Below are 14,615 nucleotides of genomic sequence, written 5' to 3'. Positions count from 1 at the left end.
TGAAGGAACCTCAAAAACACCACGCTCAATGGAAGAAGCCAATCACAACAGACCACACATTCTATGAATCCATTTATATGAAATGTCTAAAACAGGCATATCTAAAGAAACCAAAAGGGGACTGGTAATTGCCTAAGGGTAGGGGATTAGGGGTTTGGGTGGGTGATAACAAAAGGCTTGGAGTTTCTGTTCGAGGTGAAAAATGTTTTTAAATTGATTGTGGTGATGGAAGCACAACTCTGTGAATATCCTGAAACCAGTATATCCAACTGTATGCTTTAAAGGGGTGAACTGTACAGTATCTGAATTTTATGTCAATATACCTCTTGTCAAACAAAGTAATAGATGAGGCCAGGCATGGTGGCTCGCGCCTGTAATTCCAGCACTTTGGGAGGCTGAAGCGGGAGGATCTCTTGAGTCAAGGAGTTCAAGGCCATCTCTACAAAAAAAAAAAAAAAAAAAAAAGGCCAGGCGCAGTGGCTCACGCCTGTAATCCCAGCACTTTGGGAGGCCAAGGTGGGTGGATCACTTGAAGTCAGGAGTTTGAGTCCAGCCTGTCCAACATGGTGAAACCCCATCTCTATTAAAAATACAAAAATTGGCCAGGCACAGTGGCTCACGCCTGTAATCCCAGCACTTTGGGAGGCCCAGGTGGGTGGATCATGGAGTTTGAGTCCAGCCTGTCCAACACGGTGAAACCCCATCTCTATTAAAAATACAAAAATTGGCCAGGCACAGTGGCTCACGCCTGTAATCCCAGCACTTTGGGAGGCCCAGGTGGGTGGATCATGGAGTTTGAGTCCAGCCTGTCCAACACGGTGAAACCCCATCTCTATTAAAAATACAAAAATTGGCCAGGCACAGTGGCTCATGCCTGTAATCCCAGTGCTTTGGAAAGCCGAGGTGGGCAGATCATGAGGTCAGGAGTTTGAGACCAGCCTTGCCAACATGGGGAAATGCCATCTCTACTAAAAATACAAAAAATTAGCCAGGGGTGGTGGCAGGCACCTGTAATCCCAGCTAATCAGGAGGCTGAGGCAGGAGAATTGCTTGAACCCGGGAGGCAGAGGTTGCAGTGAGCTGAGACCGTGCCACTGCACTCCAGCCTGGGCAACACAGCGAGACTCTGTCTCAAAAATAATAATAATAATAATAATAATACAAAAATTAGCCAGGCATGTGTAATCCTAGCTACTACTCGGGAGGCTGAGGCAGGAGAATCGCTTGAACCCGGGAGGTGGAGGTTGCAGTGAGCCAAGATCGTGCCACTGCACTCCAGCCTGGGCTACAGAGCAACACTCAGTCTCCAAAAAAAAAAAAAAAAAAAAAAAAAGGCCAGGCATGGTGGTGCAGCCTGTAGTCACAGCTACTCGGGGGGCTGGGGCAGAAGGATCGCTTGAGCCTAGGAGGCAGAGGTTACTGTGAGCTGCGATCACACCACTGCACTCCTCCAGCCTGGATGACAGCACGGGAAAGTAAAATAAATAAGTAAATAAAACTACCACAGAACTAAGGGTACCACTGAACGCAAAACAAAAGCAAAGCTGAAAACAAAACCTGGCTGAGAAAAAAGTGAACCACAGTGGGGAAAGCATGAGAGGGACTGGGGAGAAAGATACTGGTGTGGAAGACCGAGGACACCTAACGTCTGCATCACCAGGCTCACTGAAAAGAGGCTGAATAAAACGTTTAAAGTTATTTTTGGCCAGGTGTGGTGGCCTGTAATCGCAACCCTTTGGGAGGCCGAGGTGGAAGGATCACATGAGCCCAGCAGTGAAAGACCAGCCTGGGCAACATAGCAAGACCCTGTCACTACAAAAAGGAAAAAATATATATATAAAGAGTTTTTTTGTTTGTTTTGTTTGGAGACACGGTCTCACTCTGTTGCCCAGGATGGAGTGCAGGGGTGCAATTCTGGCTCACTGCAACCTCTGCCTCCCAGATTCAAGTGATTCTCCTGCCTCAGCCTCCCAAGTAGCTGGGAACAAAGGCACATGCACCACCATGCCAGCTATTTTTGTATTTTTAGTAGAGACAGGGTTTCACCATGTTAGCCAGGCTGGTCTCAATCTCCTGATCTCAGGTGATCTACTCCCTCCCACAGTGCTGGGATTACAGGCGTGAGCCACCACTCCTGGCCCATAAAGTTTTTAATACATAATTTAAGAATACTCTATAAATATCTAAATCTACAAATTGAAAGAACACACACACACAAATCATAGCTCTGTCTTTGATGGCCTGTTTTTACTTTTTCGATCATTTGAGTATAGGCTTCTACAATTACTGTACAAATTCTAAAGTCCTTTACGTCACAAGAAATTACAGCAGCATAATTAATGAGTCCTCAGAGCCGCTGTAAGTACAACTACTGCTGCTGTCACTCACAGCCAGGCCTCTAGCGGACTTTCATCATGCTGGACTTTATTTAGACTACATTTGAATGAACTTAATATTCTATGCGGTTTCCATAGCACCTGCCTCCCCCCCCGGCAGAGGAAGCCACAGGCACTGTCCAGGCAGGGTTTATTAACCAGTGTGAAATCATACTGAGCCCAACTAGACCCTGGCTGTCTGAGAAAATACTGTGGGTCAAGTATTAATAAGAGGTTTTATAAAAAGCTGACAGGCCAGGAACATAATCAGAATGTTTTTACTTTGCCTTTAACTAAAAATGTGTATTTTTTTTTTAAGAGATGACGGTCTCACTATGTTGCCCAGGCTGGCTGCAAACTCCTGGCCTCAAGTGATCCTCGCGTCTCAGCCTCCCAAGCAGCTGGCACTACAGGTGCACGCCACCACACCTGGCTAAAATGTGGATTTTTAGGTTGTAGTTTGCTCTCTCTGCAAAAATTCCTAACTTCTACTTAGAACTTTTCTACTGTGGGGAAAAAGTTTACCAGTTATGTCCCAAGAGCTTGATTATCTCTGTTTGTAAGGGGCAGGACTGACGCGGGAAGTGCTGGGCCTAGACTCGAAGCCTGTGCGTCTCCAATTGTCCAGGTTGCATGCAGACATCGAGGGTTCTGCAGCCTCCTGCGGAAGCACAGCCCCCATGGCACTGCCCAGGGCCTGCCGTGCCACAGGCTCTGTCCTTGGGGACTGCAATGTGTTTTGTTGCTTTAAGGTTTTCTGCAACTTGTTTCAATTTAAGAACTTTCATCATTTGCTGAGATGTGTCTATTTTGCTTTTACCTTAAGATGGTTCAGAGTGAAAACCATGAAACTGAAAGAGGCTTGCTGGAGGAGCTGGCCAAGAAAATGCAGACTTGAATGGTACAGGCTGGGGTCCCTTCCCAGCTCCCTGCCCTGGTTAGCTGGGTGACCTGGGCAAGTCACTCAGCCTCTGAGAGGACCACATTCACCTGTGGGCTCGCACAGGGCTAGGCTTGGACTCAGGCAACGCCAGTTCCCCTCACTATACCAGACTTTTCAAGGAGAAATGCAGAGCCTAGTAAGTTGGCAGGTGGCAGTTCCGAAAAAAACCATGTAAAGGCATAGGCTTTGTCCAAGCAACAGCCTAGGGACCTAGCTCTTCCATGACCCCAAATACTGCTGCTGCAGGACAGCCTCTTTCCACTCTCTCCCCTCTGGCTCCTCCTGTGCAACCGTGAACAGGGCTTCCCTGCTCAGGGAGCGCTGGTTGGAGAACTGGACTCACCTGCTTCAGCCTGAAAATGCCAACAGGATCCCTTAACCTCCCTGCTCAGCAGCTCTGCTCTAAGGAGGCCCTGCCGCCTGGGATTGAACTGGGCCATTGATTTTTCTACCATGGTCCCTTCTTGCAATATGACATAACAAGTGTTAAGTAGCCTAAAGCCAGCCTGTTTTTTGTTTTTGTTTTTTGTTTTTTTTTTTTGAGACAGAGTTTCGCTCTGTTGCCCAGGCTGGAATGCAATGGTGCAATCTTGGATCACTGCAACCTCCGCCTCCTGGGTTCAAGCCAGGCCCCCCGCTTTTTTTTAACAGAGTTTATTTATTACACGCAAAGCCTACACAACCAGGCAAATAATAGAAAAACATAAAGCTCAAAAATAGATGAAAATATGATCAACACAAACAGTACACAACATACCAATCATCTAAAGACACCTCAGGAGTTAACAGACGCTGAAAAGAGAGTGTAACACTAACCCGCAGAGCCTCATTTTGCTCTTTACAGACAGAGATTCACAGAATCGGGCCTGTGGAGACCACCAATTTTTTCTCCCTTTTCTGAAGGGATTTTTAACTACAGTCTTCGTTTAACATTAATGTCTGAATACTCTGGTGGAAAAAGAAAGAACTTTCCCAACATTCAGGGAAACAAAAGAAAGAGTTGGAGCCAGGTGTGGTGGCTCACGCCTATAATCCCAGCACTTTAGGAGGCTGAGGCAGGTACATCACTTGAGGTCAGGAGCTCAAGACCAGCCTGGCCAACATGGTGAAACCCTGTCTCTACCAAAAATACAAAACTAGCTGGGCGTGGTGGTGCATGCCTTCAATCCCAGCTATTCAGAAGGCTGAGGCAGGAGAATCGCCTGAACCCAGGAGGCAGAGGTTGCAGTGAGTAGAGATCGTGCCACTGCACTCCAGCCTGGGCAACAAGAGTGAAACTCCACCTCAAAAAAGAAAAAAAAAAGAGTTGGGCGGCTGCTTTCACCAAGATGAAGAGCCTAATTCTGCAGGCAGATCTGGTCTGAAACTGGTCCTCCTGTCCCCAAGAAAGCACAGCAACTCTCCTTTTGTGTATTCGATTCTGTCGGTACCAGCATGCCTCAGACCAGCCGCCCTCTACTGGTTCCTACATGGGCACAGAGTGACTCACAGGGCAGACTGTCCCTCCCTGCCACCCAGGCACTGTGGACAGAGCTGGCCCTGATAAGACACAGGAACACGGGCCACTGAGCTAGCCAGAGGCCAGTGGGCACCACGTTCCACCAGCCAGGCCTTGGAGCGGGGGCTCCCAGCCCCTCCAGACACAAAGGGGCCACCTCCCTGGGCTGGACCTGCTGGCTCCTGCTGGTGAGCTGAGCAGTCTCAGATACCATCCAGGAAAACCAAGGTCCCGTGGGAGGAGAGATGTTGAGGGGCCTCCCACCCGCCAGACACTGAGGTTGGTCTTCCGTTTCCTTGACAGTGTCACAGTGTCCACTCCACCGTGTCTGACGAGGCTTCTGGGAAGTTGTTCACAGAGCAATCTGATAATCCACTACTGTATCTGCTGTAAGGACGTGAGGATTAGCTAGCACATCTCTCAAGCTCCCAGCCTGTGAAGTCACACAGCACTTTCTTAATGAATTAAGTGCCAGGAAAACTTGGCTTCCCATGAAGAGTGGGCAGGCTTCTCAACATGGATCGTGGATCTCCTTCTCACTCCAGTACCTAGGACTCGAACACAGGTCTGTTTGCTCAATTTTGAAAATGCCAAATGTAAAAGAATTATAGAACTTTAGAACTCATGGGGATCTTAAGAGATCACTTGGTTCTGCAGTAAACAAATTCCTTCTACACTCCATGACACACATTGCCACAAGTCACTGTCTCCTGCCTTCTATGCAATTAAGCTCCACAAAAAGTCTACTCAGTACTAATCCAGAGCCAGAAAGCGATGGGAGCCTTCTCCTTATCACTGACAGAGCCTAATCAAGTTACACTAAGTGATCTGGACCGTGTCAAACTATATTTATAACTAGTGAGCTACCAGTCATCGTTTTTAAACACTACTTTAATCTTTCATTTTAACTGTTTGCAGGCCGAGAAATGCCACTTAGCTATACCTAAAATTACATGTCATTCCTACTCAAGATACTGTTGAAGACACTGTTAACCAAACTTCTCTTACTGTCCAATTACCTTTCTAAATCTGTGTTCATTTCGCTTCCCTTCACCGTATCCTAAGAACGCCATTCTGCATGGGTGAGAAAAAGCCAGCTCCTATCTCCTGTGGTTATTTGCTGCATGTCTTAGGATGCTGTGAATTTCCAAATGGCTTAAAGCTTTGATCTGTTTAATAATAATAATAAAAAAGATATAATCTGAAAAGACTTCTAAAGTTCTCCCAATTATTTATTTGTATTTTTAACAATTGTATTATTGCATTTTATTTGTATTTATTAAGCAGGACAGCTGGTGACACTGAAAAGATTTGCAGACGACAGCACTGTGTTGATGAAAATGTCCAGAGTTTAACTGCTCTACTGTGGGTGTGTAGGAGAACTTCCCTGTTTTTCTGGACTACTCACTGCCGTTTTTGGGGGTGAAGGGGCAACAAGGCTACGACTCCGTTTTTTGGTTTTTTTTTTTGAGACAGAGTCTCGCTCCGTTGCCCAGGCTGGAATGCAGTGGCGTGATCTCGGCTCACTGCAACCTCCTCCTCCCAGGTTCAAGCAATCCTCCTGCCTCAGTCCCCCAAGTACCTGGGACTACAGGCGCCCAGCACCACGCCTGGCTAATTTTTGTATTTTTAGTAAAGATGGGGTTTCACCTTGTTGGTCAGGCTGGTACTTACTTTCAAATGATTCGGAGAAAAATGAACTTACAGCGACAAAATGACCTAACAAGTGTGTTATAATGTTTAACATCTGGGGAATCCGGATGAAGGGTATACAGGAATTAACAAGAAATCTTTGTATTATTCTTGCAACTTTTTAAGGGTCTGAAATCACATAAAGTTTAAAAGGAAATATGGCTGAGATGTGGAGGTGAGGTCGGTTACCTTATTTTATTTTATTTTACTTTATTTAGGCAGAGTTGCCCAGGCTAGAGTGCAATGGCGCAGTCTTGGCTCACTGCCACCTCCGCCTCCCTGGTTCAAGCAATTCTCCTGTCTCAGCCTCCCAAGTAGCTGGGACTACAGACGTCCACCACCATGCCTGGCTAATTTTTGTATTTTTAGTAGAGACCAGGTTTCACCATATTGGTCAGGCTGGTCTCGAACTTTTGACCTCAGGTGATCCACCCACCTCGGCCTCCCAAAGTGCTGGGATTACAGGTGTGAGTCACCACGCCCAGCCATATTTTATAAAGACACCACGGCCCCTGTGGATTAGTCAGGGTTCTCCAGAGACACAGAACTAACAGTAAGGTATGTGTAGAGAGAGACAGATTTAAGAAACTGGCTCAAGTGATTCTGGAAGTGCAAGGCCACAACCTGCAGGGTGGGGTGGGCCAGCAGGCTGGAGACCCAGGCAAGCTGCAGCTCTGGTGCAAGGTAGCTGGTGGCAGGGTTTGTTCTGCAAGGCCTTCCCCCATGGGAGGCTGTGAAACCGTGATGTAATGAGATATACTTATTTGTTCTTCCTGGCCAGTGCTCCTAACACCCTTGTAATTTCCTAAGTGATAAGAGCAATAAAAATGAAAGAATTGCCTTTTGTTATTCATAACAAGTCCCTTTCAACCACACCTGACGTGGTCACCAAAAGGTGACTTTCAGCAAGCCCCTAAGGGCAGAGGCTGGCTGCCAGGGGAACCAGCTCTGTAGTTAGAGGGTTGGAAGTTTCAGGCCCACCCCTCCCGCCACCCCCAAACTCCAGTGAAGGGCGAGGGGCTAAAGGCTGAGCTCATCACCAGTGGCCAATGATCACACTAGGTAACTGGGGCCTCCATAAAATCCCCAACTGAAGGGGATAGAAGAGCTTCCTTCCAGTTCAGTGAATCCTGGAGGTGCTGGGACAGTGGCACCTGCAGAGGGAATGGAAGCCCCTGCACCCTCCCTCAGACCTGCCCTCTGCATATCTTCTATCTGGCTGTTCCTGGGTTGTATTCTTTATAATTAATTGGTAAACGCAAGTGAAGTGTTTCCCTGAGTTTCATGAGCCACTCTGGCAAATCATCAAACCCGAGGAGGCTGTCGGTCAGAGGTCAGAAGGGAGGCCCTGATGTGCAACTGACATCTGGGGTGGAGAAGTCTTGTGGGACTGAGCCTTTAGCCTGTGGGATCTGAGGCTACATCCAGGTAGGCAGCATCAGAATGGAACTGAATTGTAAGATGCTCAGTCAGTGTGGGAAACACCACCCCCCCGCCCCCCCAGAGGGACATCCACGTTACTATCTAGGCAAAACGGCCAAGTTGACACATAAAACCAGCCACTACAGCCTGCAAGGGCAGAGGCCAGGCTGTCTTCTGCAGAAAATGAAGGCACACACTGTAGGCTTCTCTATCTGCTAAAATGACAGCTGGGGCCTACCTTCCAAGTGGCTAGCTGTCAGCAACACAGAACAGCACCCACCATCAGCTACTGGCCAGAAAAATGACTTTGAGCAATCTGCTGTCAGGGAAGCCTGCCCAGGAGATGCAAGCTCAACTTCACACATAAAAGTGGAAATACATCAGAAAAATTGGGAGTGTTAGGATTCCACAGGCTGGTACCACAAATGACTAATTAAAACAAATCCCAGAAGTGGGGATCACAGAGCAGCAGGGTCTGCAAAACACTTCTCTAGATCATCTTTCTTTAACTCCTGGGTCCAGCCAAACCAAAAGATTAATCGTATTTCATTGTGTTTATCTTATTACGAATATTTAGGACAGCAGTGTGGGCCCCAAGGTAGAGCTGCTTTTCCTTAATCTGTGCTGTAATCATGCCAGGAGCTTACGGGAAGAGTCTCAAAAACTGATTGTTACATCCACTGCAGGGGTGCTGCAGGTCAGTGGCTCAGGACATCGACAACACTGCTTCACAAAAGCCCACGGAATAAACCGTGCACCTGTCCTTTCAGGATGTCATAGAAGGGATCCCGTGACTCTCATAACTGGGCATGGGCTGCTTTCATTGCCAGGATCCTGGTCTGTGTTTTGTGTCCTGACCCTCACTGTCCTACCCCAACCCTCACTCTGAGGCCTTCTAATGTGAACCTTTTGTGCTGCATCTAGCATAAGCATCCTCAAATTCTCTCTGGATGGAGATGGAATGTCAATTCAATATGAAATGGAAACGTTTAAACTCTAACATTTCAGAATGGCAACAGACTTCGGAAACACATCACCAGCTTGATTTCCCTCATTTTAAAGATGAGAAAACTGAGGCCAAGAATGGCAAAGAAATCCACCCAAGCCCACAGTTGCACAGACCGAATGGAAAGGCCAGGATGAAAAGGGGCGTGGAATCACGCACACCCTTTCTTCTCCATGCAGCGCAATCCCAGGCTCTGCAGTTTCAGGCTGGACTCCTCTCGCCACCTTGCCACCACTTCAGAGAATCCATTAAACGTCTTCATGACCAACCGCCACCTCTTGCCAAGCACAAAGCTCTCCACGTTAGCCAGATGTTTTGACGTGCTGATTTGCCAAGCATGGCAAAGCTTGACAAATCTTCCTCTGAACACCCCAACTTCTACTTTTTCTGCTATGTACCACAAATAAAGTGCTAAGAGTTATGAAACAATAGGTTCAGCATAATGCTATTTTATATATTAAAAACAAGTTTCTGCCAATACAGAAAAAACAATGTAGAACACAAAATATTTATAGCATTTACAAAGTGGGTGATAGAAGTGGGTTACAGGATTACAGTTAATTTTTTTCCTTCTGGCTTATCTATATTTTCTAATTTTTCCTCCAGTAATAATTTTTCCTTCAGGACTTGCATAATTTTTAAAAAGACAAAAATAACAATAAAAGCATTCTATTTAGGAGCTCTAGAGTGTCACATTACCACAGTCTGCAGTGTGCCGGTGAATGTCTGAGGTCATTTCTGGCTGAGGGGGAGGCACAGCAGTTATTTTCTTGGGAGCACACCTCCTCTCATTGGCTCTGGTGGGACTGGTTGCTGGTCCATCACCAGCAAGCATGTAACTTTTCCAGAGAAAGGATGGCAAGCTTATTTTCATCATGAATTAGCGAAAGAAGCACTTAAATCCCAATTTTCCATGTCCTTCCTATTCAGAATAGGCACACAGCTTATTTACAGACTGTGAGAGCTAAAAGTTTACAACTTCACGACTTACAGACTGTGTGGTTTACGAGAAAGGTTTCCACCCAGAGCCACCACAGTAGACAATCAAAAGAGATCTCACAGAGGATCAGAAAACCTGTTTTGTTGCAGGGACTATCTTGTTCATGAAGGTCATTTCCGTAATCCCTGAGCCCATCGCTGGCCTCTCCAGGATCTGATTATACATACATACGCCAATGGGCACCCTAAGGTGTAGAGCTAAGTCCTGGTCCAGCTCCAAGGAAATGCCCTTGAATGTGAAGGCAGAACTACGTCTTTGCCATCCGCCACTTAGACAATAAAAATGATGTTGCAGGTCGGGTGCGTTGGCTCACGCCTGTAACTCCTGCACTTTGGGAGGCCGAGGCGGGCGGATCACGAGGTCAGGAGTTTGAGACCAGCCTGGCCAACATGGTGAAACCCCGTCTCTACTAAAGATACAAAAAATTAGCCAGGGGTGGTGGTAGGCGCCTGTAATCCCAGCTACTCCGGAGGCTAAGGCAGGAGAATTGCTTGAACCCGGGAGGCGGAGGTTGCAGTGAGCGCCACTGCACTCTAGCTCCAGGCTACAGGGCAAGACTCAGAATTAAAAAAAAAAAAAAAAAAAAATGGTGCTGTGCATCAAAACTCTCCCAACAGCAGGGAATTCTGGGGGAGCCACTGCTTCTTGGCTGCTTTTCCTGGCAAAGTCATCCCAAGCCCTTGCTATAACCTGTTTTGGCCATTCGTTGCCACTTCTTTCCATGTTTTGCATACCAAATATGAAGAGCGCCAGCTGGTATTCTAACAAATCTGTCCCTTTTACCATCTCTACTTTAGAAAAAAGAATGTCCCAGAATAAGTTTGGAAAAGCAGTCAATCTCTTAGCAATTACTGTATTAAACATATCTTAATGCCCTACAAAAATATGCTAAAATACCATCCATAAAGCAAGTGCTCAGTGCCTAGGTGTACACTGCAAAAGTAAAATCTTTGCCAAGTGGCTTCAGGTCTGGAACTGTGTCTTTTCCTCATCAGTTCTCCCTCTACGTTAGTGTAGCAGAAAGACAATTCTCCATGGTTAAGAGTTTAAAAGCAAACGACAACAACAAAAAACTGGCAACAGGGGGCTGTGCAAGACTACCGTGTACCTATCAAACTGAAAACTACCATCCTATCCACTGACCTGCAAAGCTGTTTATCAGTGAAAAAGTTACAAATGTTTACGAATGAAACAGAAAATCTAAAAAACTGTATGTGCAATATACTTTTTAAAAATGTGTATGTATATTTAGGAATACCAAAAAAACATCAAGAACACAGGCCCATAGTAAACATGGTTAAGAGTAACGGGGACAATCAGTGACTTTAACGTTTCACTACTCAAACAAATTTTTGCAAGATATAAAAAGTAAGACGATCTCTGTCAACTTTAACCCAAGCAAATTTCTCCAAGGGAGGTGTGGGAACCTCTAAGACAGAGCCTTCTTCGAGGGCTCTATCTCCATCTCTGAGCTTCGTACCACTCCTGCGTGAAGCAGGCATCTTCAGTGATTTTCTTCTAAGCAGCGTACACAAAAAGTCTCACAATTCCCTGCAGATTACCGAGCTCACCCCCTTCCAACCCACAAGGCTGCCCAGGCCTGGTTCCAGTCCCATTTTCTCCCACAGGCTGCTGCAGGAAAACAAAGGGTGGCTGGAGGCATGGGCGAGGAGCACCGGCTCCGCAGCCAGCGCGGAAGCGCACGGCCAGAAAGAGACCGGGAACGTCCGCCAGGCTCCAGGGCTCAGCATCATCTGCTGGGGACAGCGGACCCCGCCAGGCGCGGGCTCCCAGTGGAGCGGACCTGTGGCCGCTGCCCTGCGCAGGAGACGCCCGGCCCCCGCCGACCGCGGCTTCCAGGCGACTCCCCAGTCGGCTGTGCCTGGCCGCCGGCCAGGGAGGGGCGCGGGTAACGCCCGGCGGACCGCCCCGCAGAGAGACCCCCGCTGGCGCAGTTCTGGGACGGGCGCCCTCTCAGCGGGCCCGGGCGCACAGGGCGGGGCAGCGCCTCACCTTGGGGTCGCGCTCGTAGTAGTGCTGCTGCGTGCGGATCCAGCGGCCCACCAGGTGGTCGCGCACGGTGTGCGCCAGCGCGAAGAAGTAGTCGCGGGGCGTGGCCACATTGCGGTCCTTGACCAGCGTGAAGTGCAAGTGCCGGTTGAAGCTCTTCCGCACCTCGGCCATGTCGCCTAGCCCCGCCAGGCCGCGCACGCTGATCTGCTTCCGCTTCTCGCTGTCCGTCAGCGGCTTCGCCATCGCGCCGGCCAAGGCGGAGGAAAAGAGATGGAGGAGGAAAGCGGCGGGACACGCGAGCGCCGGGATTGTGCAGCTGCTCTGGCGCCCGGCACTGCGGCTCTGCGGGACGCATGGGCCGCGCCTGCGCGCTGCGCCGGGGCGGGGCCGGGCCTCCGGAGGGCGGGGCGGGGCCTCCGGAGGGCGGGGCGGGGCCTCCGGAGGGCGGGGCGGGGCCTCCGGAGGGCGGGGCGGGGCCTCCGGAGGGCGGGGCGGGGCCTCCGGAGGGCGGGGCGGGGCCTCCGGAGGGCGGGGCGGGGCCTCCGGAGGGCGGGGCGGGGCCTCCGGGCTCATAGCTGAGATCGCTGGTGTAGTCCGAGGCGGCAGCAACCTGTCCACGCCACCTGAGAGTGGGGTTTGCACCCTTGTTGGGCAAGCCCCGCAGAAAGTGGGAGCGACTGGAGGGGGCAAGGGACCCGGGGCCTCGGAGCGTGCCGTCCTGGCCGCTCCTGCCAGCCCGGGGGCGGTGCGGGAAGGGGGCCCTGCCCTCCGGCCCTCTGGGGTTCCTGGGACCGGCCCTCCCGCCCTGCACCGGGTCACCAGGTGCCCCGCGGGAGCGCGCTGGGCCCGGGCTGTGGCCGAGACCTGGTACACGTTCGGGGAAACTGATTACAGCTTGAAAGGCATCCACCAACGCCTGCTGGGCCCGGTCTTCTCTGTCGGGGACAGGGCGGCTCTGAAAATGCCAGCTATTTGCTTGCCACTCCAGGCCGATGACAGACGTGGAGAAAACCAGCTGCCAGCGAGCTGGAGACGCCCGTTCCCGAGGGCGCGAGGCAGCCACAGCCAAGTGCCGCCACGACCCCGCCTCGGAGGGACCGCAGCCCCCTAGCCCTCGGAGAAACCCTGTTCCCGAAACCACCCGGCAGACGCTGTCCGCTTTGAGATTACAGCAGGGAGAAAGAAACGTGCCCGTCTGGCCGGGGAGCTCAGCCACTAACCAGACTTAGCCTCTGTCATCCCAATCCAGGCTGCAGCTCCAGATAGGGGGCGTCTGCACACAGCTTCCCACACTTGGCCCCGCGGAACACAGTCCTGCTGGCCTCAGCCTGTGGGAACCCTGCTTCACGTAAAGGTCACCTAAACTCTGCCTTCCCCCAATCCCATAAGAACTGTGCCTTTCCCTTCGTTCTTGGGAGGCTCTCCCTCATTCCAGTGGGTCAGTACACCCGATTTTGTGGGACCACAGGTTTGCTCCTGGTGGTCTTGGGCTGAAGGGGCTGCAAAGGTTACTGAATTTCATGGAGGTAAAAATTGCCCGCAGGAGATGTCATAAAAGTCCAGGTGCAGTAGGTTTCCTGGTGTGATGCTTCAAAGTTATCTTCTTACCTGGAGCCCCTTCCAGCTGCAGACTTCAGAGGTCGGAGGTTAATCAATCTGGAATGACCCCACAGCCCACCCATCTCCAGCTGGGGATTCACTCCTGCACTATATCCTAGGGATTCTGGAGCCAACAAGATCGAACTTCGGGCACAGATGGCAGAGCTGTGGGGTCGAGCTTGGCTGCAAGCTCTGAACACTGATGTAATCTCTCTGAGGGTGATCTGGCAATTCAGAAGTCATAAAAATCATGGTGCCCTATGACCACTTCTACCACTCTGGGGAATAGAGTTCAAGGAAAGCTTCAAAAGACAAAAAGTAAGTTATGCAAATATGTTTTCTTCTGTGGTGTGGTAAAGGTTAATCCCCCAGCTGTGGTGCACACCTGGCAAAGAATGGAGGTGCTGACACTTATTGATCATTACTTGCAGTGTACACATATTAACTCCTGATCCCTGCAAATAGCCTGCTATTACCCCCGCTTGACAATGGAGAAGGTGAGCCACAGATAAGTTAACTCTTCCCTAAGCCCACACAGCTAATAAGGGAAACAGCCAAGGTTCACCCCAGCCAAGCCCTGCTTCACTACACAAGCCCAGAACAATGTACTATGCTCAAAGTTAATATCATAAACCATTGTGCTAATAAAAGGAATGACTATTTTAATAGCTAGCTAGGAAGGTGTGATTGATGACACAATACTGATAAATGAAAGACAAAAATAAGGATGTAATGCAGAAATGACGGTAATGATTTAAATATTACTTTCATTTAGTCAATTTAAATTTAAATTAAATAACCACATGTGGCTAGGGATTACTGTGTTAGAAACACAGGTGTATATCCAAACCTAAACACTGGTTATTTCTGAATGGAAGAATTATCAGGGGGGTTTCCTTATTTTCTCCATACATTTTGTATTTCCTGTTTTTTTCCACAATATTTATTTTATAATTGGAGTAAGTTTTAGTAAGAAAAACTAGAGGCCACAGACTTCACTAATGGTTGCTGATTTAAGGCCTATATATTCTCTTACTGGATTGACTTTTAATTCTTTGTTACTCTGG

At 49.1% G+C, this 14,615-nt stretch overlaps 1 protein-coding gene across 1 annotated transcript in view; it reads right to left on the bottom strand.

The window, feature by feature from the left end:
• The window catches only part of PYGB (glycogen phosphorylase B), a 58,493-nt gene extending 46,184 nt beyond the window's left edge, over positions 1-12,309 (bottom strand). Inside the window, 1 exon segment of the mRNA NM_001133259.1 lies at positions 11,950-12,309. Coding sequence (NP_001126731.1) covers positions 11,950-12,192 — 243 coding nt within the window. The 5' untranslated portion in view covers positions 12,193-12,309.
• Between the last annotated feature and the right edge of the window lie 2,306 nt (positions 12,310-14,615).

This window comes from Pongo abelii, chromosome 21, assembly GCF_028885655.2.
Source record: "Pongo abelii isolate AG06213 chromosome 21, NHGRI_mPonAbe1-v2.0_pri, whole genome shotgun sequence".
NCBI classification, from domain to species: Eukaryota; Metazoa; Chordata; class Mammalia; order Primates; family Hominidae; genus Pongo; species Pongo abelii.
The sequence above is the reverse complement of the archived record's forward strand: the minus strand, read 5'-3'. Positions and strand labels throughout refer to the sequence as shown.